We start from the raw sequence: 21,796 nt of genomic DNA, 5'->3' as shown, positions 1-21,796 counted from the left end.
GGAGTACCGCGAGGCACCCTTGCGCCCAGTCCCCTGGTGTGTGCGCCAGGCTTCCGTGGCTATTAGCTGTGGGGAGGGTGCGAACTCCACGAGCATCCCAGTTCGACCCCAGGTGGGGGCTACCGGGGTTACCTGCACGCTGAGACTCAGGCGCCCACGCCGCCTGCTGCAGCTACTTCCTGGTTAGTTGCCCTTAACTGACATGGCGGCCGTTTGGCTTCCGCCGGGCCCACTGCGGCTGCTCAGAAAGCCAAGGTAGCGCAATCGGTCTACTGGCGCCTCCGCCGCGGAGCTGCCGGGCGAAGCCTGGGACTCGGCGTGGCTCTGTGTAGGTAGAGGTGAAGGGGTAATAGGGACAAGGCAAGGAAGACGACAACCCAGGGCAGTGCCGCTGTGTGCCCACCACTATCCCCCGGCACCAAGGCTGCTCGAGGCCCAGGGCGGTCCTTCCTTGTCCCCGCCACCTTCCCGGTCCCTAGACCAAGATGATATTGACTAAAGCCCAGTACGACGAGATAGCCCAGTGCTTAGTGTCTGTGCCGCCTACCAGGCAGAGCCTGAGGAAGCTGAAGCAGAGGTTCCCCAGGTAAGTGCCCCCTCTCCTCTTTCACAGCCCTTTGCTTGCAGTGGCTGTGCCTGGGCAACCCAACCAGCGCCTAGGAACCACGTGTCACAACACGAGTGGGGAGGGACGTATGTCAGGCGTTAGGAGATCAAGGATGGGAAAAAAGGTTTCTTCTTTCACCCGCCTTCCACGTGAAATTCTTGATAGATAAGTTCCATTGCAGCCTCCAAGGCCTTGCAATTAAATTCCAGTCAACAAATGTTTATTGAATGCTTGCTACCAGGTAGGTCCACGGATGCACATACTAGATGTTCCTTAGATGTTCAGGAGTTAATTGGAAACAAAGGAGGGAAGCACAGGCCTAAAGGAGCGTAAAACTGTTGACAATGACCCTCTAATGCACTGAAGTGACCCCAGGGTTTCTCAGTCCATTCAGAGAGACTGGTACCCTGAGGATTCCATTCTTGGTTCAAGATCGGGCATTTGAACAACCAGATCCGAATGTTTCTTCCAAATGTATACACATTCTAGATGTATTTCATACTTCTCTCTCCCCTATCCGCTCTCCAAAACACTTATTTTTTCAGTGATACTACGATTATCCAACTAAGGAATTTAGAAACTATGTAATATGGATTAGGGAGCCCTGGTGGTGCAGTGGGTAAAGTGCTGGACTGCTAACCCAAAAGCTGGGAAAGGTTGGTGGTTCGAAACCACCAGTGGCTCTGCGGAAGAAACATGTGGCAGTCTGCTTCTGTAGAGATTTATAGCTTTGGGAACCCTATGGGGTCTCTAGGAGTCAGAATAGGCCGTGGGTTTGTTATAATATAGATGGCTCATTTAAAAAATGTGGAAACTGAGGCCCAAATATTACACAAGGAAATGGTCCAGGGCAACCAGGTTATTGTACATGTGTTAAAAGTATAGAATGTTTGTTTACTTTTCTTCTAATTGAAAACCAAACCAAACCTGCACCATTTTGCTTCATTGTACCAAAAACACGCATTGCCATCTAGGCAATTCCGAATCATAGTGACCCTATGGGACAGAGTTACCCCTTAATGGAGAGTTTTCTCATCCTTGATTTGTAGCCATTGAACAAAGATCACTGTAGAACTATTTTCTTAAGGAAAGAGAGGTTATTGGGTAATTGATACTGATAAAGTGCAAATTGAAATATATGTCGAAGGTCTTTTTTGATTTCCGTTATTGGGGAGACTCAGTTTTCCTAATCTGCAGAATGAGGAGTCACCAAGATCTCTTTCCAGTGTTACCAGATTTAATGTAGGGCTGTATGTATTCCTTTTTAGTTTTTAAGATTTCTCTCGCACTTGCTAACAAGGGCCAAAATTGACAAGTTGGAGTTTAGTTTTTGCCACTGACTCTTGCCCAGTCTACCAAAAAAATGGCTGAAGGCTGGACAGACAAAGGAACAGGTAGATTGTTCTAGGCAATTTTAAGATAGAGCATACACTTAGGTATTCTGCTCTTGTTATGTACAAATATTACCACTTTGTATTTTTGTCTCTCTTCTTCCTCTTCTCTCTTTCCTTCTTTCCTGTAGCACATTACTTGTTCTTTCCATAAGATGTAAGTTCTCCGTACCGTCAGTGCTCACGTGGGGCACTGAACACATCTTAGTTATTCTCTTATGCGCCTTTCTTCTTCTTCTTGAGAGGCCCAAATATTTCTCACCTCTCTAACCATCATTCAAGGAATAACTGAATCTCCTTCTACCGGAAACTTCATTGAGAGAGGCTGCTTTGCTAATTTGCAAAATAAGGAATTGAAAAGCGTTTTAGCTGGATGGATAGGAATTCTGTAAGTAATGGGATTTTGGAGTTGGCTTCACAGTTTTCTTCATAGCACTATTTTACCTTAGATGGTGTAGCTGGATCGTTGCAAAGGACTTGAACAACCTTTAGATTCGATAGTTCATTTTACCCAAGAGTCAGTCTGATACGGACCTCACAGATAATTTCTGGTAGTTCAAAGAGGTTAAGGACTTGTCAAAAATCCCAGAGATGTTTAATGGCCAAACAATGTCTAGAATACAGATTTCTTGACTCTTATTTGTAGAGTTCTGTGCTAAGCTGTGTTCATTAGTTTTAATAATAATAGTAACACTATTGACAATCATTATTTTTTGGTGGATGGCATTTATATACATTGAGTTCTAGAAAAAATCAAAAGTACTAAAATTTCTGTTAACATTTGTGTATTTTTTCTAGTATTTTTTTCAGTGCAATACTGTCTCTGTCAATATAGTTTGTGTATCTTGCTTTTTTGACTTAACATACTATGAGCATTTCTTTATAAAATTCTTTGGAATTTATTTCAAATAACCAATAATACCAAACTCAGGATGTACCATCATTTATTTCTCCATTTTCTTATTGTTGTATAGCAAAGGCTTTAAAAAACTTTTGGGAGGTATAATTTATTTTTGCACGTATAGAATGCCAAGTCTTAGCTTATTTTCTTACTTTAGATTCCCAGAAGTTGGGAGTGACCATATCAGCGATTTTCAAACTTTTGGTCTCCAGATCTCTTTACACTCTAAAAAAGTATTGAGGGCACCAAGGAATTTTTATTCATGTGGGTTATATCTGTTGATGTTTACGAAAATATAAATTAAAACTGAGAAATTTTTAAAATATTAATTCATTTAAAAATAAGAATGTTAACACTCTTTTATGAATAATAACTATAATTTCAAAAAATAGTGAGAAATGGCATTATTTTACATTTTTGCAAAACTTTTTAATTTCTACCGTAATAGAAGATGTATCTGCTTCTGCCTTCACCCTGTTGTGATACATTGTTTTGATAGCAGTAGATGAAAAAACTGTGGCCTCTGACAGATACGTAGTTGGAAAAGGGAAGAGTAATTTAATAGACTTTTTTAAGTAATTGTGGATATTTTCTTACTACACAAAACCTGACAAGTGGCAGTTTTAAAGGTTAATTGCAACGTGGGATCTGAAACCATACCCAGGAACTTTTCATACTTTGTTACATTGCAGTCCATTGGCCTGTCTGGAACTTCCAGTGGACTTTTTACCCATGCATGGTTTTTATCACTATGCATTGTTATTTCGAAAATACTGGTTGTGAGTTATGCACATCTTCCAAGTGTTGTCACCTTCCATTATACAACATTAAAAAAATCACACTTGTTAATATCACTACTGATCTCGTTGGAAAAGTCTGTAAGATTTGAAGCTGTCAAGCTTCTGGTGACAGATAATTTTCCAACATTTGAATTTTCCCTTGAAAGCTCGGATTTTATCACTGGCAACAAATACTATCAGTTGTTTTCCTGGAAGTGACAGGCTCACTTTGTTTATTTTTGAGAAAATGTCTGCCAGATACCCAAATCTGAATAATCATACTTTGTTAGTTATTCATTCAAGTGAAAATGGTGTTCCCCGGAAAACACGGCTAGTTCAGCTCTCGAACGTCCCTGAAAGCACTTTCCGGTGAGACAGCCATCAGACTTTGGTTTGCAGTAGGTGTGCTTTATGCGGACTTCCTATTTAGCCATACAGAACAGTAAAAGGATATGTATTCAAGAGCTGAGTTTTAATAAATTAATAAGTGAATCTTAAGTGAAGTTGGCTCTTTTTTTCTCCTGTAAGTGTGTGATGTTGAAGAATATAGTGACCACTAGTACAGCCTGGAAACCTGGTGGCGTAGTGGTTAAGAGCTGTGGCTGTTAACCAAAAGATCGGCCGTTCAAATCCACCAGGCGCTCCACGGAAACCCTATGGGGCAGTTAGTTCTACTCTGTCCTGTAGGGTCACTGTGAGTCGGAATCGACTCAATGGCAATGGGTTTAGTTTTTTGGTTTTAGTACAGCCTGGTGGCCCGCCTTGGTTTGTGCTCAGAAGCCAGCAGCTTTACCTGCCATTGGTTTTGCACCATCAGTGCAAATGTCAATTCAGAGAAAAAGGCAAATAATGTCACACTTTGAGAACCACTAGACGAAATCAAAGAGTTTATGTTTTAAAGGACTTTGATGTATATAGACAAATTACTATAAAAAAAAAAAAAATCCCTTGCCATCGAGTCGATTATACCTCATAGGAACCCTATAGGACAGAGTAGAACTGCTGCACAAGGTTTTAAAGGAGCAGCTGATGGATTCAAACTGCTGACCTTTTGGTTAGCAGCTGTAGCTTGTTGTAGCTCTTAACCAATGTGCCACCAGAGCTCCTATCAAATAGGTTATATTCTATTATCAGCAGGGCAGGGTAGTGTCTGTCACTGTACTTTTACCAGCATTGAGGAGAGGCATTATTTAATGTTTAATATCATGGGAAAATACTGACATCACAATTTGCATTTTATGATTATAATAACTGTACATTTTTCCAAATGCATATTGACCATTTAATTTTCTTCTTTTTGAGTTACCTGCTTGGTGGCCTTTTGCCTAATGTTCTATTGGAGTGTTTGCTGTTAATGTTTATCGATTTGTTGTTGTTTATTGATCTCTGTGTTAAGGATGTTAATCATTTATATGTCATATTTGTTGCAGGTATTTTTCCAGTTGTTTGCTTTTTATTTATTTGTTTGTAATCGTCCTTTAGATGAAGGTTTACAGAGCAAACTAGTTTCTCAAAAGCAAACCCATTGCCATGGAGTTGATTCTGACTCATAGCAGCCCTGTGGGATGGAGTAGAACTGCCCCGTAGCGTTTCCAGGGAGTAGCTGGTGGATTCCAACTGCCAAACTTTGGGTTAGGAGCCAAGCTCTTAACCACTGCACCACCAAGGGCTCCACCGTTTGCTTTTTAAATGTTGTATTTTTGATATGTGCGACTTTTGTATTTAGCTCTATTAAATTATTTTTGCTTTTATACTAGGAAGTCCTTTGCTCCTAATATAGGAAAAGTAAACCTTTAAGTTAAATTTTCTTCTAGGTTCTTTATGCCTTCTTTTCGTATACTTAATTCTTTAATTTTTCTGGCCAAAATATATTTTCAGATAAGATGAGAGGTAAAGATATAGCTTAATTTTTTTCCCAGCTCAGTTTTTACCTTAAACTGTGGATTCCCCTGCTAGCCCCCACTCCTTCATGGCTTCTTTGTTTTCACTGAAATTATAAATTTATGGCTTTTCAAGTTACTACATTGAACTTGGGCAATCCCCTTAATGGCTCTGGTCTCAAATCTTTGATTTAAAATGAAGGGGTAGGGATTTTGTGATCTCTAATTTAATATCTTATATGAGTCCCTGGGTGATGTAAATGGTTAAGGGGCTTATTGCTAACCCAAAGGTTGGTAGTTCGAGTCTACCCGGAGGTGCCTTGGAAGAAAGGCCTGGCAATTTACTTCTGAAAAATCAGCCATTGAAAGCCATATGGAGCACAGTTCTACTGTGACAAACAAGAGGTCACCATGAGTCGAAATTGACTGGGTGACAGATTTTTTTTTTTTTAATATCTTGCAACTCTGAAATTCACCTACATTCTATCCTTTTCTATTCTCCAGTTTATAGTAATGGACAATAGGACTCAAGAACATGAGTGTATTGTACTTAAGTACTTGCTAAGGATATATTCATTGATTTGCATTTTCCAGTTTATGTTCTGGACCTTCTTATTCAGGTAAAAGGCCCCCGCCCAATCAGTTGTTACCTATAAGATTATATTTTACATTGTATTTTCCTACCCAAGCATTAAATATGTATTTGGTTATATGTCATCTTTCTCTTTTTAAAACATATGTAATTTTTTATTTTGAAGTAATTTTGAACTTATCAGAAAAGTTGCAAAAAATATTACAGAGAATTCCCAGTAACCCTTCACCCAGCTTCCCCTAATGTTAACACCTTACATACTCATGAACAATTGTGAAAATCAGAAAGTTAATTTTAATGAAATACAATCAGTTAATACACAGACCTTTTTCCAACTGTGTCAGTTTTGCCACTGATGCCCCTTTTCCGTACCAGGCTCACCCATTGGGTTTGGTTGTCATGTCATCTTAGTCTCCTCCAATTTACAATGGTTCCTCACTATTTCTTTGTCTTTCATGACTTGGACACTTTCGAAGGGTACCAGTCAGTTGTTTTGCAGAATGTCCCTTGGTTTTTGTTGATCTGAAGTTAAGCATTTTTTGCAGGAATACTTCAGAAGCGATTTTGTGTCCTTCTCGGTGCTTCCTATCAGGGAGTACACGATATTGTGTGCCTTATCATATGTCGTATGGTGATGTTAACCTTATCCACCTGGTTAAGGTGCTGTCTGCCAAGATTCTCCACTGTCATGCTACTTTGCAATTAATAAGTATTGTGTTGAGATATGCTTTGAGGCCATGCAAATATCTTGTTTCTCATCATATCTTCTCCCACTGATTTTAACATCCATCAGTGATTTTTGCATGAAGTGGTGACTACTAGTGTTTGTCTAGTGGTGATTCTCTATTTCTTTCACCAGAATACCTTTTCAGCCTATCATCATCCACTACCACTATTTCATCTGAAACAATCTGTCCTACAGTCAGCCCATGTCTTCCACAGCGTTTGTAGTTTATCAGCCACTTACAGCATTTGGTCTGTAATAATTCACTGTGTTACTGTTTGTGGCATTATTGTTATTTTTTTTTTAAAAGAGGATGACGTAGTAATTAATTTTGAATAGCTTGTAGTCTGAGGAGTTTAAGACACATCCATTAGCTGTAAAGCTATTAGAATCTATATTTATTTGAGGGTGGCTTGGTTTAATTTGGCACTGCCATTGGCTACAAGTGTCTTTTTTTCAAACACTGACTTCTCCTCCTTGATACATTTTCAAGCTGTCTACTTTTTCTACAGGGAGTCTGAAATCACATCATTTGTGTCTCCCATAAGAATTTGTTCTTGGAACATGACTTGGCTCTGTGTTTTTTTATCTGAGTCACAGTTGCCTCATCTGTAAAAGGGAGGGATGAAGTCCCACAGCGAAGAAATGGAGAACCAAACCCATTGCCATCGAGTCAGTTTTGACTCATAATGACAATATAGGACAGAGTAGAACTACTCTATGGGGTTTCCACGGAGCTGGTGGATTCGAACTGCTGACCTTTTGGTTAGCAGCCGAGCTCAAAGCAGGACTCAAACGCAGAGTTTGGCTCCAGAATCTCACTCTTAACTCTTGCTGTATTGCCTCTTTCTGTTTGGTTCTGTAAGGCTGTGGTGAGAATTAAGTGAAATAAGGCATATGAAACACTTAGCATACTGTAGAGCTCCTGGCAGGTACTGAATGAATGGTAGATATGGTTAATGTTATTTAGAATTGAATAATTGGCCTGGAACAGAAGAGGTGTCTGAGTAATAACCTTTCAAAACATATGTAATACAGTTTTGCCTTGGAATAAAGGCCAATAGATTTGCAGAAAATGAAAATGTTTACATGGATTAGTGGATTGTGTTTTATAGGGTCGCTATGAGTTGCAGTCGACTGGATGGCACTGGATTTGGTTTTTGGTTTTGTATGACTGTGAATGCATAAGATTAGATCATCTGTTGAATATGGCCCAGATATTTAAAATGGGCCTGAAATCTTTCATAGTGATATGCAATAGCATTTTTTTGTTGTTGTTAATTTTTAATCTAGATTCACTCATTTTTAAGGGACATGGTGGCACTTTGCAGGATGTAATTAATAGTGTGGGGTTTGTCTTAATTGGAAGGTGATCCTATTGGCTTTGTTTCTCTCAATTGAGTCGAGAGTTGGTTCTGAATTTGTGGTCAATTTTCTGTATTTCTGGTAACGTTGTGGTAGACCTGAGTTCCAGGATAATGAGTGAAAATAGCTCATAAAGGGAGAAAAAAAAAAAAAAACAGGTCTTTTATGGAGCTGGAAATTCTATAGGTGGTTTTGCCAATGAAATATAATTAATGTACATGACCTTCAAAAGTAAAGGAAAGATAGGGGTGTTTCTGCATCGATTGTTAATGTAGGTTGGAATGTCTAAGAAAAGAATGTGATTATTTTGTGTATTTCCTTTAGTAATCTTTTGAAGTGATTTTTTATTCTGTAAAATTGCAAGTTTTTATTTTCTTGCTTATGGTAACAAAAAAAAAAAAATCAAACCTGTTGCCATTGAGTCGATTCTGACTCAGAGCAAATAGACTCTTCTAGAAGGTTATTTTTTAAGTGTGTGGCCCCTTCACTTCCTAAAAATGGTGCTTAGCCTTTATCAGCTCTTTGTACTCCTTTGGATTTGTGTAGCTATAAAAGTAAGATGAGTTCGGATTCCAGCAGAGGAGTATTTGAAGAAAACCTTAGATGATAATATCCTGAGAAGACTCTACCTGCTGACTATATTTCTTATAGTGTGGGGGGAAATTTTTATTTTATTAGATTATTGACTTTATTTTTGAGTCTACATTCAGGCATCAAACTGTAGTCTATTAAGTAATAACCCATACCAGAATGTTTGCTTGTACAGTAAAGAGGAATTATATATTTCCCTAGGAGAAAAAGGTTCAATATAAGTGCAATAATATTTTATTACTTGACTTTCAACAAATGTTGACTGAATTTGCCATTTTGTTTTTATTACACATTTTTGTGCAGTTTTTGCCATATTGGCTAAATTTTCCTTAAAAACAAAACAACCACTATATACTTTTCCAGAGTAAGTAAGAAAAGTGACCTTAATATATGAAAGTCGTGTATTGGTATGAAAATCATAAGAGAGATGGATAAAGAATAAATTTTTCTTTATTGTATTTTCAATTGTCTTTTTTTGAATGGAGATATTTTCAAATATTCGATTCAGTATATCTTTCTCCTTCCCCCTTTCTGCCGCCAACTTGCTTATATAGTCAGCTGGAATAGAGAGAACACACTAAAGATGCTGGGTAGAGCTTCTAACTGAATGACAAGTCTCCATTTCTTAAGGGAACAGAACAGACAACTGAATCTAGGATGGTTTGGTCCATGGATTTGAAACCAGGGCAGGGCAATCTGTATCCCATGTCAGAGAGGTAGCACATGGCTGGTCACGAATCCTGCCCTTTCCTGGCCACTAGGGGACTTGACACCTTGCCTGCACTTTTCTTTTCTCTCTCCTTTCATCCCTACCCTTTCAGGAGGCATCTTGATAACGTATCTAGGAGTTTACAGCTCTTCCGTGTAACCGAAGCTTCCTTCATGTGAGGGAACAGGAGTTGTCAACATGGTTTGTCACTTTTGAAAAAGTGCTGACTCCTGGCTGAGGAGTTATCTTTTCTGTTCCATCTGTCATCAGGACAGTGAATAAAGTTTTTTTTTTTTTTAAACCTGGTGTGGTGTCCAAACTGTGACATGGTAGACACACAACATCTTATTGAGGTAACTGAGGACTCTGCAATTTTCCATCCGAAGTAAATTGTTAAGATGTAACCAAAGCAAAAGGAAACCAGTTGCCAGCCAGTCGATTCCATCTCATGGCAACCCAACATGTGCAGAGTAGAACTGCTGCGTAGGGTTTTCAAGGCTGTGACCCTTTGGAAGCAGGTTGTCAGGCTTTTCTTTGAGGCACCTCTGGTTGAATTAGAACCACCAACCTCTTGGTTAGTAGTCAAGTGCTTGACCACTTATACCACCCAGGGACTCCTAAATTGTCTCAGACCCTCTCTATTTCTTTTATGTGTGTTATGTGTTGAAATCCAGCTGGCAAAACTGTTTGAAAACTAAAAGTTAGAGCTATAACTTCGTAAGAATAAATACTCTCAATCAGAGAAAGCAGTATACATAGAGAAAAAAGTAAGTCATGTTCAGGTCTCTTGCTATTGTTGTTCAGTCAAATATGTCAGTACTAGGTCTTGCCCTGATCATATGCTGGGCCCTGCTAATTGGGGCAGCTCTGTGTGAAGCCCAGTCTTGTTCTTTGGTTTTCTTGGGAGCGGTTGTCATATCCAAGAATGAGCTTTAAAATACCTGCTGCGTCATCACCTTCTTCCCCGTCCCTTGCCCCATGATATAATGCATATATTTACTTACAATTTAAAACTTTTTCGTTACTGTTAAGACCTGTCCTTTGCTCCAGGTCCAATAAAGGATGAGACATAAACCCTGATTTTGGTTTATCCTGTTTTAGGAAAGAGGAGGTTCAGCAGACCCCTGTTATTTACAAGAGTTATCACTTAAGACGGTTGAAAACCCCCAAATCTGCAGCTAACACTATCTAGGATGGCACAGGTCTATTAAGTTTTGGGAAGCAGGTGTTTGGTAAAGCTCACTCACTAGCTAATTGACTTGCTTCTCTCTCACATTAGCCCAGCACCATGAAAGATTCAGATTTGCACTCAGCAAGTTTATGAATTACTGTTTGTCAAGGATATTTGTGATCATTCTCAAACAGTCAGAACTGGAAATGTTTACTCTAGGAGTGCTATGGGTACTTCTTCCAGCTTTAGGATGAATAGAAAATACAGGGTGACCCTCTTCGTGGTTTGTTGTTCATGCCTGTGACACTTAGACTTTAGCCTTCTAAGATTCCATCGCTTCTGAGATGGTTTTTGAGACTTATAGGCGAATCTTTGTAGATGTCCCCTATGTAGATAGGACCTGAGAAGGTAGAGCTTCATTTAAAAAGGGTCTTTCTGCAATCACGTGTTAAGTTCAACTGGTGTTTTATTCTTTTTGATTTCTGTCTACAGTACTCCCAAGCTGATACCATTTTTTGCTTAAGGTATATTATACTGCTGTTTGTTTTTGCTGATAATATTGGTAGGGAAAGCTAATAAAATTTGAAATTAAATTGCACTTAAGCCCCAGTTAGCTAAGAAAGTAAATGGACTGGGAATATGAGACAGACCCTTGGTTGTATAGCATTAAAAATCCCACTGACTCTTACAGTCTGTACGTAACAAATAGCTCACTGACATCATTTCCTACCTGATGAAGTTAAAGATATCTAGATTCTTATTTCCTGAGGCTGACTGAAATATATATTAAGATTAAAATGTATTTAACCCCAAATTCATGATGTTTCAGATTTTTATTTGTACACTGGTGGGCAGATCACAAAAGCAGTTCCAAATGGACCTGCATGTCTCTCTCTCATTATTTTGGATTCAGTGGTTTACAGAGCGAGCTGCCTTGGACTGAGGTGGCAGTTAGAGATCATCTGGTCTAATTGGTTAATTTTATAGATACAGAAACTGAGGGAGGAGAACTACTCAGTGATTTGACCGAGGTTCCACATCTAGAGGCAAAACTTGTCCTGGATGCATGGGTTCTCCATCCATGGGCTTCCAATGGAGATCACAGATTCCCATTTTTATTGGGCCCAGACAGATAGCAAGGATGAGTGAGTGAATGAATGAAACGGGCCTGCTTGGGATTGTGGTAAAGTGAAAGCAAGTGTGTGAGCACTAACAGGGCAGCTGCCACTTTACACCAGCCGTTACCACACAGGAATGGGGGCCTAGTGCTGCCAAATCCTAGAAGTTCTTTAAAGAGTAGTTTTTTGGAAAGCAGCTCTAGCTCTGTGTTTTGTTTTTTTTTTTAATAAAATATCCCAAGTTTTAAATTTTGTCAGCTCGGTTTGAATTTTTAAAACTACTGTGCAGGCCAACATTTTCTTGGCCAAACAGAATAAATCTGGGGTCAGAATTCGGCCTATAGCCAGTGGGGTGCAGGAGCTGGCTCTTTCTGGCTTGCAAGGGCCGATTGTGCGCATCTTTTTCTAAACTCTACAATCCGTGACTTCATATTGGTAGCTTAAAATCAGCCATGGTGGGAATATTTACACCATGAAAATCAGCAAATGCTACAAACCTGGATTCCCCACTCCCATCGCTCACCACCACCACCAACAAAACCAGTTGTTGTCGGGTCGATTCCAACTCATGGCAACCCCGTATGTGTGTCAGAGTAGAACTGTGCTCCATAGGGCTTTTAATGGCTGATTTTTTGGAGTTTGATCGTCAGGCTTTTCTTCCAAGGCACATCTGGGTACACTCAAACTTCCAGCCTTTCCTTTAACAGCCGAGTGCTTTAGTCATGAAAGGCAATTTGCTAATCTCCCCTCCCAGCTATTGCCCAAAGGCCCTCATTTGAGACTTTTGCATGACATTTTAGGACCCTGTCGCCATGTCTTTTACAGCATTTTCTTTACCAAGTTTCTTCTAATTTTTATAGCTTCTTACCTGAAAATGGCTCAAAATGCTCCCATCTCTACCTCATTTATCTTAAAATGGAAGAAATATTTATTCTTATATTTTTGCAAATGTTGGGCCTATGAGCTTTCTCCTTTTTTTTTTTTTTTTTTTTGGTCTTGTTTAAAAAAAAAGAGGGTTAAATAATTTTTCCCCACGGTACTTACTGTGGGCGCAAGAATTAGGATATCGTTTTAGTCTTGAACCTCAGCAGTCCCTAGTATATTGTAGGTTCTGTGTTACATTTCATAATGGATGTTTGATTGAGCTGACCGGAAGAAAGTATTTTTTATATTTTTATTTTATGTTTATATTCTGTGTTTTTTAAAGCCATGGACACATGTCACGTTTGGGACAATTAATCCCTTTTGAAATAGATGAGCTAGTAGCTGTGTTCAAGGCCATTACAATGATCCTTCACTCGGTAGGAACTGTGAAATGCTCCAAGGGAACACCTGAGGGTTGGCCATGCCAGACCTTATTTCTAGAGGAACTTTAAGCTTAGGTGTTACGTCTTCAGCTGGCAGTTACTCTAATACAAAGAGACAAATATAATAATTTGTCTCTGCAATTCTAATAAAGAACAATGGGAAGATACCAGTTGATTACAATTTGATTTAGTACAACTTTATAAAGACTTAATTATCACATATTTTGATGTGAATATTTCTTTTCTACATTTAAAGTATCAATAATAAAATAACAATGTGCAACCAAAACTTACATGGACAATAAATTTAACTCTATTAGGCGGAAAATAGATGTATGATTTTGGCTTTATGACTTACTGTTGTTTAACCTTGGGTCTGTTTCTTAACTTTTGGTGCTTCAGTGACCTTATAAAATGGGGTCGTTATGAACTTGAAATGAGTTTTAAAAAAAAAAAGTTGCCATCAAGTTGATTCCAACTAATGGCGTCCCCATGTGTGTGTTACAGACTAGAACTATTCCATGGGGCTTTCTTGGCTGTAATCTTTGCGGAAGCAGATTGCCAGGCCTTTCTTTGTATGGGTTTTAATCACCAGCCTTTAGGTTAGGAGCTGAGGGCTGTTGGCAGCACCCAGGGACCGTGAAATGAGATAGTTCATATAAAACGATTAGCGCTGTTCCTGGTACTGTGCAACATAAACCTCAGCTGCTGCTGTTGCTGTAGTTACTGTTATTTATTCCAGGATGTTCATTGCAGTGGTATTTATGGTTATAATAATTATACTCAGAATATTAGAGCTGGAAAGATTTTACCGAAAACCAGCCCCTGGTTATCTAGGTTTCCAAAGTATCTTTCTTTTATTCCCAGAGTGACAGGAAACCTACTTTTAGCAAATCATGGTGATACTGACAACTGAGATGATCACCGCCTAAGAATAAGAGGGAATGTTGAAATCTGAGAATTTTTAAGTACTGTCTAATTACTTTTCCTCAGATGCCTCCCCCCACCCCCCAATATTCTGGAAGCTCTTTTCCTTTCTCGCCCTAGTTTGATAAGAAGGTGGTTATGAGTTCATGAGTGATATTTGGGTGTATACTGGTGTATATCAGGGTTCTGCCACCGGGAAGTAGCTTGAGTCCGAAAATTATGTAAGTCTGAGTACGAGTCTTCCAGGGCATAGAGATCTTACAGGATGCTGCAGACCGGAACGTGAACGTGAACATGAAAATTCATTTTAGTGTTTAATATACATATTAATCATATTAGAAGAAAAAATGCTTTTTAAATGATTTTAAAACTGTTCACAGTACTAATACTGATTATGAAAAGACCTGTGGTGAATACAAAGAGGTTGCCTAAACTTTTTAAAGAAAATAGATTTGTTGTTCCTTAAGGCTCTTTTTATTGTTACCGTTATTAATTACAGTGTATTCTAGAACGCTGCCTACAAAGGTTTTCTTTATCTTACTTCTGCAGTTCTGCTGATGACACAATTGCGATAATGATGAGCAGGGCAGGGCAGTGACTCTTCCTTTCCTTTTCTACTTTGTTTATCATGGAGCACATTTTCCCCCAGGTTCCAGGGCAACCAGAGGCTCTCAGGCTTAGACTTACTTTCCTTAAGCTCTTAGGCCGGATCTGAGTAAAAGTATTAAACCTGGCTAGAGGTCTTTGTTTTTTGTTAAAAATTAAAGTGACACTCTCTGAAAAAAAGTGTTTCCTGTAGCCAGAGACCATGAAAGTAAAAGTCATAATTGTACTTCAGGTTGTATTTTTGAGGCGCTGGGCAATTATTTACCGTATAACTCCCTGAAGCGTGGAAACAAGACTCGGTTAGTTTTATTCCATCTGTTAGAGGTTTGTAAGGAGCCTAGATTTGGTACATTGTCACAGGACATATTTTATTCATGCGATAGCTTTTTGGACAATTGTATTCTGTACTGTATTACAATGGCACAATAAATTGCTGAATATACTGTCTGCTGAATATGACTTTACCATGAAAAATTTGATGCATGGGGAAGGAAAGGTTGGAATATATCAACCTTTTCTGACAAGGGACTTTGAATTTTGACCTAATACAGGTGACCTTTGTGTGCAATAAAAGTGCGCTTAATCTGGAGGTCAAGGTTGAGGTGAATGCCAGGGCGCTGTGGTGGAGCTTATGCTGATGGTAGGTACATTGGAACCTGCCTAGCTGTTGGCTAAATGGGAGCCTGGTAGTTATTTTTTTTAATTTTTTTTGCATTTCAAGAGGCTTATTTATAGCAAGTTGTTTGGCTTTTTAATGCCACCCCATTTCCTCAAAGCTCAGCTATCTGTTTAGTTGTGGTAAGTCTGTCTGTTTTTATAAAGTTTACTCTTTCTAAGTGCAAGGTATGAGTGTGCTATTATATTCTGTTCCTAGATAAGCTATAGCTAAAAATAAAGATGCTCTTATGACTTATAGAAAAGACAACTGACATATATAACCTTCGAACTGAAAATGAATGTTCTTTTAAGAGGTCTATTTCTTGGATGAGTCAAACTTTTGGCATCTAACTTTGGAACTGTTGGGAGAATTTTTAAGTCGCTTATACCTTTTTTTGGATTATAATTAAGAGAAAGCTCTTGAATTATTATCTTAAGAGGTTTAGGTGATTTAGAGAATGGCTATTCTCTTGAAGGTTCCTTTGAAATGCGTTCGCTAAAGTATTTACATTATAATACATGATACGATGATATAAAGCATTTTTAAGGTTTTGCTTGCTACACATAGAGGGAAAGTTGTTTTAAAACATAAATTTTACTACCAGATACCTAGACCGTGTTGCCATAAATGAAATTATGCTTTAGCACATATCGGGGGAAAAAAAATGCCGGTGGAATATGATCTGAGCACTTACTGAATATTCAGCCCAAATAATTGCTTCAAACAACAAACAGTTGGGGGAGCATGTCAGAGACTCTAATGGAAAGAACTTCTACTCTTTTAATCGAGCCTGCAAAATATATTCCCCGGGACTGATCAGCTCTGAAGCGCCGAGGTCTGATGATTGGAATGGCAGGAAACCATGCTTTCAGGACATAACGGATTGACGAGACCATCCATCATTTGTTAGCACTCGCTGAAACGTGGGCTGTGTGTGCACAGGCCTGTGATTTAGTAAATACTTGGGAGATGAATAGAGCTTACACACAGGGGAAGATATTGCTGTCCTTCAGCAGCCTGAGACCCAGGCGCCTGCTGAGAAGGCCATCTGACGGCACATCATCAGTAACTGGCCTGTCACAGTCAGCGGTGCCCACCGACCATTGCCAGTATATTAAATGCATTTTTAATATCTGCTTCAGTAGATTTAATGAAGAAAATTTAGTTTCCATACTCCAGGCACTGCTTCCTCAAGTGTTTTAAAGCACAGACTCTTGGCTGCAGAAGACAGGGGGAAGACCAAGCCGGGCAGTTAGGACAGTTGATTGAAAAGGAAAGTTAGACAAAATAACATGCAAACCAAAAATGCCTTTAGCCAAGAGTTGGCATCTTGTTGCTGTTAAAAAAAACAAAAACATCTCATTTTTTAAAAAAGATTTTGGATGAGTTTCGTAGCCCCTAATTCCCTTCATTTGTCAACACTTTTCTTCCGTAAGAGGGCTCACCCTGCTAATCCAAAAACCCAGACCCACTGCCGTCGAGTCCATTCCAACTCATAGTGACCTTGCTGGTAGAGGGATATTAACCTACTGCTCTGAGAGGAAATATTATGGTTTGGCATAATGTAGATAGACTTAGTCACAGATTATGTTGGGAGATAATGTTTGATTCTTAGGATCTTTGTATGAAGATATAAAGTAGGATTTCTCTTAGCTATTCCAAATCTTGGAATATTCAACTTTACTCACTAATCAATTCAGCATTTTTTTTTTTTTTTGGTCTGGTAACATGCAGTGTGGATTAAAATGAATGTGAAAAAAATATTAGATGGTTACTGAAAAGTTCTCTTATATTTTTGTTGACTATAAGTTTTCTTTAAAAAATTGTAATTTTAAAATGTTCTATTTTTATATTCAGGCAAACCTTATAGATGCATTCTTTTTAATGAGTTCCAGTGCTGACATTATTTACTACAAAACAGCAAGACAACCAATTAGATGTTGTTGCAAGCATGCACTTTAAAGGTTTCCCCTCTTGTTAAAAAAAAAAATCCGGAATGTGCTCTCACATTCACAGAAGAAGAAGCTACAGAATGGGACCTATAAATCTGATTCCTGCATGTGTCAAAACAGTAATGTATTAAATGCATATTATTATAAAAATTTAAGACATGTCTTAAATACACTTACATTTTTATAACACATGGCAATATTAAATAATACATTTCCTTGTTAGCATCTGTTTGCCGTCATTGTTGGCAAGACCTATGATTTATTGCTTAAATTAATGACCAAGACCGTTTTGGACCTGATATATGCCTCTAAGCTTATTACATCACTAAATAAAATAAAATGTATGCGCCAGTGACAGAGTTATTTTTATAATTGTTTATCCCTTTAAGTACCCCATTCAGTGATTCACTGAAAGGTTCATAATGGCTAGCTTGTAACCAGAAAATAATCTCCGAAAGGTAAAATGTACTTCTTGTCTAGAAATAAAATGCCAGAGTGATGGTGACGATAGGAGTGCCAGCAAGAATTTGTAACGTTCAAACTTGTTCTTTTCTTCAACGTTCTCAATTAACTATTGTGAAATTTCTTGATGCACAGCCGCCCCACCACCATGTCCACTCTTAAAGTGGTTTGCTGATGCTAGCGCTCATCTTCATATAAATCCTTCATTTTGGGTGAAGTGGTTTTGTTCTGACATAAAGCTGCAAAGGTTAAATTGTTCTTAACTGAGGATTTTTCAAGTACCGTTATTACCGTGCATTAAATGGAGCAAGATTATTTTCCTATTTTTAGTTCTTTTCTTTAGGAGATTGGAGCTTTACTGTTTTTATATTGAACTCTATTTGACTTCATCGTCTTTATCTTTCCTCTCAGAGGGTACACGATGATAGACCCTTCAGTAACCTGCAGCAACCTGGTATTCATCTAAAGTCACTCTGCTGCCTGGCACTTGGAATATAATGTAATATGGCTTGGTGGTTTTCTTGCTCCCCACGAAGTATCTCATTGACTACCAGCTCCCCTGTCACGGAATGGTGAGGTCAAGTCTTTGAGAAGCTGAAGGCTTGCTTCTGGACTGCAGTGTCTAAACCTTGAGATATATGGAGCCTCTTTGGGTACCTGAAAACACTACTTGTGGGAAGATTTTTATTTTGTAGGTATCTTTGGACAATTCTCATTTGTTTTATCACTCAAGAATAGAAACAAAACTTAGTTCTTAAGAAGGATCATGCCCTTGTCTTCATCTCACTTTTGTTGCATTTTAAACAAAATAGTTCATTAGAAATTGAGACTTTTTTTTCCCCTTAGCATCCTTTTCCAAGGCAGTTGATCTGATAGATATTTTAATGGTTCTCTCTTGAGGCCAACAAAAATTCATGTTTTTTCTTGAAAAGCTGTATTGATCTTTTCTACCTTTACTGGGCTCTCATCTCCCATTCCTGATTACATATATATATTTTTAACCATTCTCTTTATCCCATCTTCCTTGTCTGGGAGACCTGCCCCCAGATAAAACTTTTTAAGGAAAACTAATGAAAAAGAGGCTTAAGTGCCAGTGTCTAATTTATTTTCTGCCTTTTTCTCCCTCCCTCCCTCCCTTCCTCCTTCTGTCCTCCTCTCTGTCCCTTCCACTCTCTTCCCTCCCTTCTTTTTGTCTCCTAAATTTTAGTCTAGATTCACTAAGTTTTTTTTTTTTCTTTTGGCTTTGACCATTGTAGTTACTTTTCCTTGTTGTGTGGAGTGCATACATGCCTCTCGTTTGCTTCCTACTTGACTGATTGAGGATAGGAGCTATGTGTTTGCTGTGATTTTATCTTCCAGCTACTCCCTTTGGTGCCTCACACTGTATTGTGGCCCTGTTATGCGTTTAGTAAATTCTTGCTAATTTACTGATGAAGCCAGTGCTTATTTTTATGACCGTTTTTGAGGAGAAGATAACTTAGAGATATGTTCATTCTTTCTGGCCAGTGTTGTTCTGTCTAACCCAGTAAAACCCATAGCACCATACAAAGGACTTACTATTCTTTCCTATGGTTGTTTCTTAAGCTCCCACTCTCTGGGTCAGGAAGTTTAAGTCCTATTTAAAAATATTAAAATATTCAGTAGGCAGCTAAGTGCTTAGTCTAGTCTTCTACTTAACACCAAATGAAAGTAAAATATAACACAGGCAGAGAGTCATTTGTTATATTTTAGAATATGAAGCAGTGGCTGTGTAAACCTTAACCTGGTAATTTTGTGAGTTCTACTTTTATCATGGAGCTCTAAGGGTAATCAAAATAAATCATGGGAGATGAATAAATATTTTCTAGGGCTTTCTCTCTGCTTTCAGAAGTGATGCTTGATCCATGAAATTTTAGTAACTGTATTAAATAAAACAATATGATGTGCAGTGTGTCAGCTCTGATAAATTGTTCGGTATAGGACATTTATACAACATATGTTGAGCCGCTACGTGAACAGCTTAATGACCATAAATTATGTTACTCTGTCTTGCCATTTTTACATTTTGTTAGAAATTGCAGTATTTGTATTATGGATATTTATGTGTCTCTGTATTTTATGTGTGGGGGGCAGGGAGAAGAAGAAGGCCTAAGAAAGGTGCAGGTCACCTCCGAGATGTTCTGACAGTGATCCGGGGCTCTTCAGCTGTGCAGTGTACATAACACAGATGCTGGGGAGTCATCTGTCAGCCAGGCCTCTCCTATGGAGTTAAAGTTCTAGAGGGAAAAGAATTTGACACAGTGCTGTCACTGTTACATTTTCACAATAGAAGGGCATGCAAATATGGAACCTCCTGCTTAGCAGTAGTGCCCTGTCTAATGTCTGTGCCGTTAGAATAAAAAATCATGGGTGCATCTTGGGCTCAGAGATCTGACAAAGGTCATGCAATGTGGGGCATTTGAATTGGAAATTGTCTGGACTTAGATTTTATAAAGCTCCCACTGTTGTGTGTGGGGAGAATTTCAGCAGGGTTTTGTCCCTGGAGAGGCCTCTTAGGCCCTTTTCTGTCCTATGAATGAATTTAGATGTGAGGGTTACTCCTGCCTTAAAACTGTTAAGTTCATTTTACATACATCCCTAGAGAGAAAAACTGGCAGATGCTTTTGTCTTGGAAGTGTTTAAAAGAAAACTGCAGCGCAGGAACAAGAGAGAAAAGGGGCCCTGTGTGGAGTCCCAGAACATTTTGGAAATGGCCAATATGCAGTTTTCATCAGTATGAAGGCGGGGTGCAATATGGTGCCTGTAGCTCACAGGGGAATATGAATGTTGATTAAGCATACTCCCAGGCTTTGAAATTCTGAAAGCAGTGTCAGAATAATGGATGTTGAGCAAATGTCAAGCATTTGTTAATTTCTCTGTTATTTGGAGTTTATCTACCATGATCAATCAAATAAACTAGTGCTTCTCTCTTGTGGCATGTGTCATTGATATGGTGATTAGGTGGCTAGAGAGACCTTCTGCTTTTTTTCCAGGTAACAGATTATAAACAAGTAGACAGAGCTTTCCAGTTTAAGGTTTGTTTATGGCTTGGTTTAGTGGAAATTTGTCTATTAACTGAGTACTTTTGTGGTGGTGTAAACATTTGCGGCCACGCGATGGAGATACTGACAGTGGTGCCATTTACGCCAACAGAACTAGTACAGGTGTCATGGTTTCCATCTAAATACGGTTTTCAGTGATTTATAACTTAGCCGTAAGACGGGGTAAAAGGAATTTGATCCTACATGAGTCCTGGCCTTTCAACATTTTGTAGAGAAGATGTTTGATCTATTTTTATTTTTTTCACAATTTCAATGATTAATTCTAATTTGACAGATGGTAAATAGATTTACCTCATATGGTTCAAAGTAATTTCTTTCTGTTACTCTTAGGAGGCAGTGCTACATTGATGTCCCAGACATAAATGATCACGAGGTCCTTTTCGACACTTACTTAGCTACAGATTACGGTGGAGTGCTAATATTCCGTGTTGAGGAGTAGTTTCCCTTTTAGAATGGCGTTACCAATGGAGATTTCATGAGGGGGTAACACTAGGTACTATGTTTAAGGGTCCTACCCTCCATGATAGTGTAACTTGGGATAAAAATTAGATTTCTTTGGCGTACTTTGAGGTATGTGTGTGTATGTGTATGAAACTGCAGACATTACTGTGATCACAGATTTGCTTCTTTTTTATACCCCATTTCCTTTGCCTAATCCTAGGTAGTAACTCACATCATTCTGATGGATATTAGTGCAATGCTTATCAACTCTGACCATACCAAAAAGTGCCTCAGTCACTTTGGTTTGGATATTTCTGCAAAACTGGACCTTCTGAAGTGATCTGCCTCCAATTTTAAACCTTAGTGAACTTTCTTCTTTGGGGATTCAGAACTGGGCAGCCGTAGGGCATTTTGTTCATTCCAGTGAGCTGCGTATGTGGTTTTTGGAGAACACTTCTTTGATTCTCTCAGCCTGCCATAATGTCTCCAATATCGTGGCGATTTTCAAAGCAGAGTCTTTAACTCCCTCTTAAGG

The 21,796-nt window shown here is 38.7% G+C and overlaps 1 protein-coding gene across 1 annotated transcript in view; it reads left to right on the top strand.

Annotated features, from left to right (window-relative positions):
* Positions 1-230: 230 nt before the first annotated feature.
* Positions 231-21,796, top strand: part of CDIN1 (CDAN1 interacting nuclease 1) — a 250,163-nt gene continuing 228,597 nt past the window's right edge. The window contains exon 1 of the mRNA XM_003418729.4: positions 231-586. Coding sequence (XP_003418777.1) covers positions 486-586 — 101 coding nt within the window. The 5' untranslated portion in view covers positions 231-485. The remainder of the gene's footprint in view (positions 587-21,796) is intronic.

Source organism: Loxodonta africana, chromosome 10 (assembly GCF_030014295.1).
Source record: "Loxodonta africana isolate mLoxAfr1 chromosome 10, mLoxAfr1.hap2, whole genome shotgun sequence".
In the NCBI taxonomy this organism is placed as follows: domain Eukaryota; kingdom Metazoa; phylum Chordata; class Mammalia; order Proboscidea; family Elephantidae; genus Loxodonta; species Loxodonta africana.
This window is presented reverse-complemented; position numbering and strand designations above follow the sequence as displayed.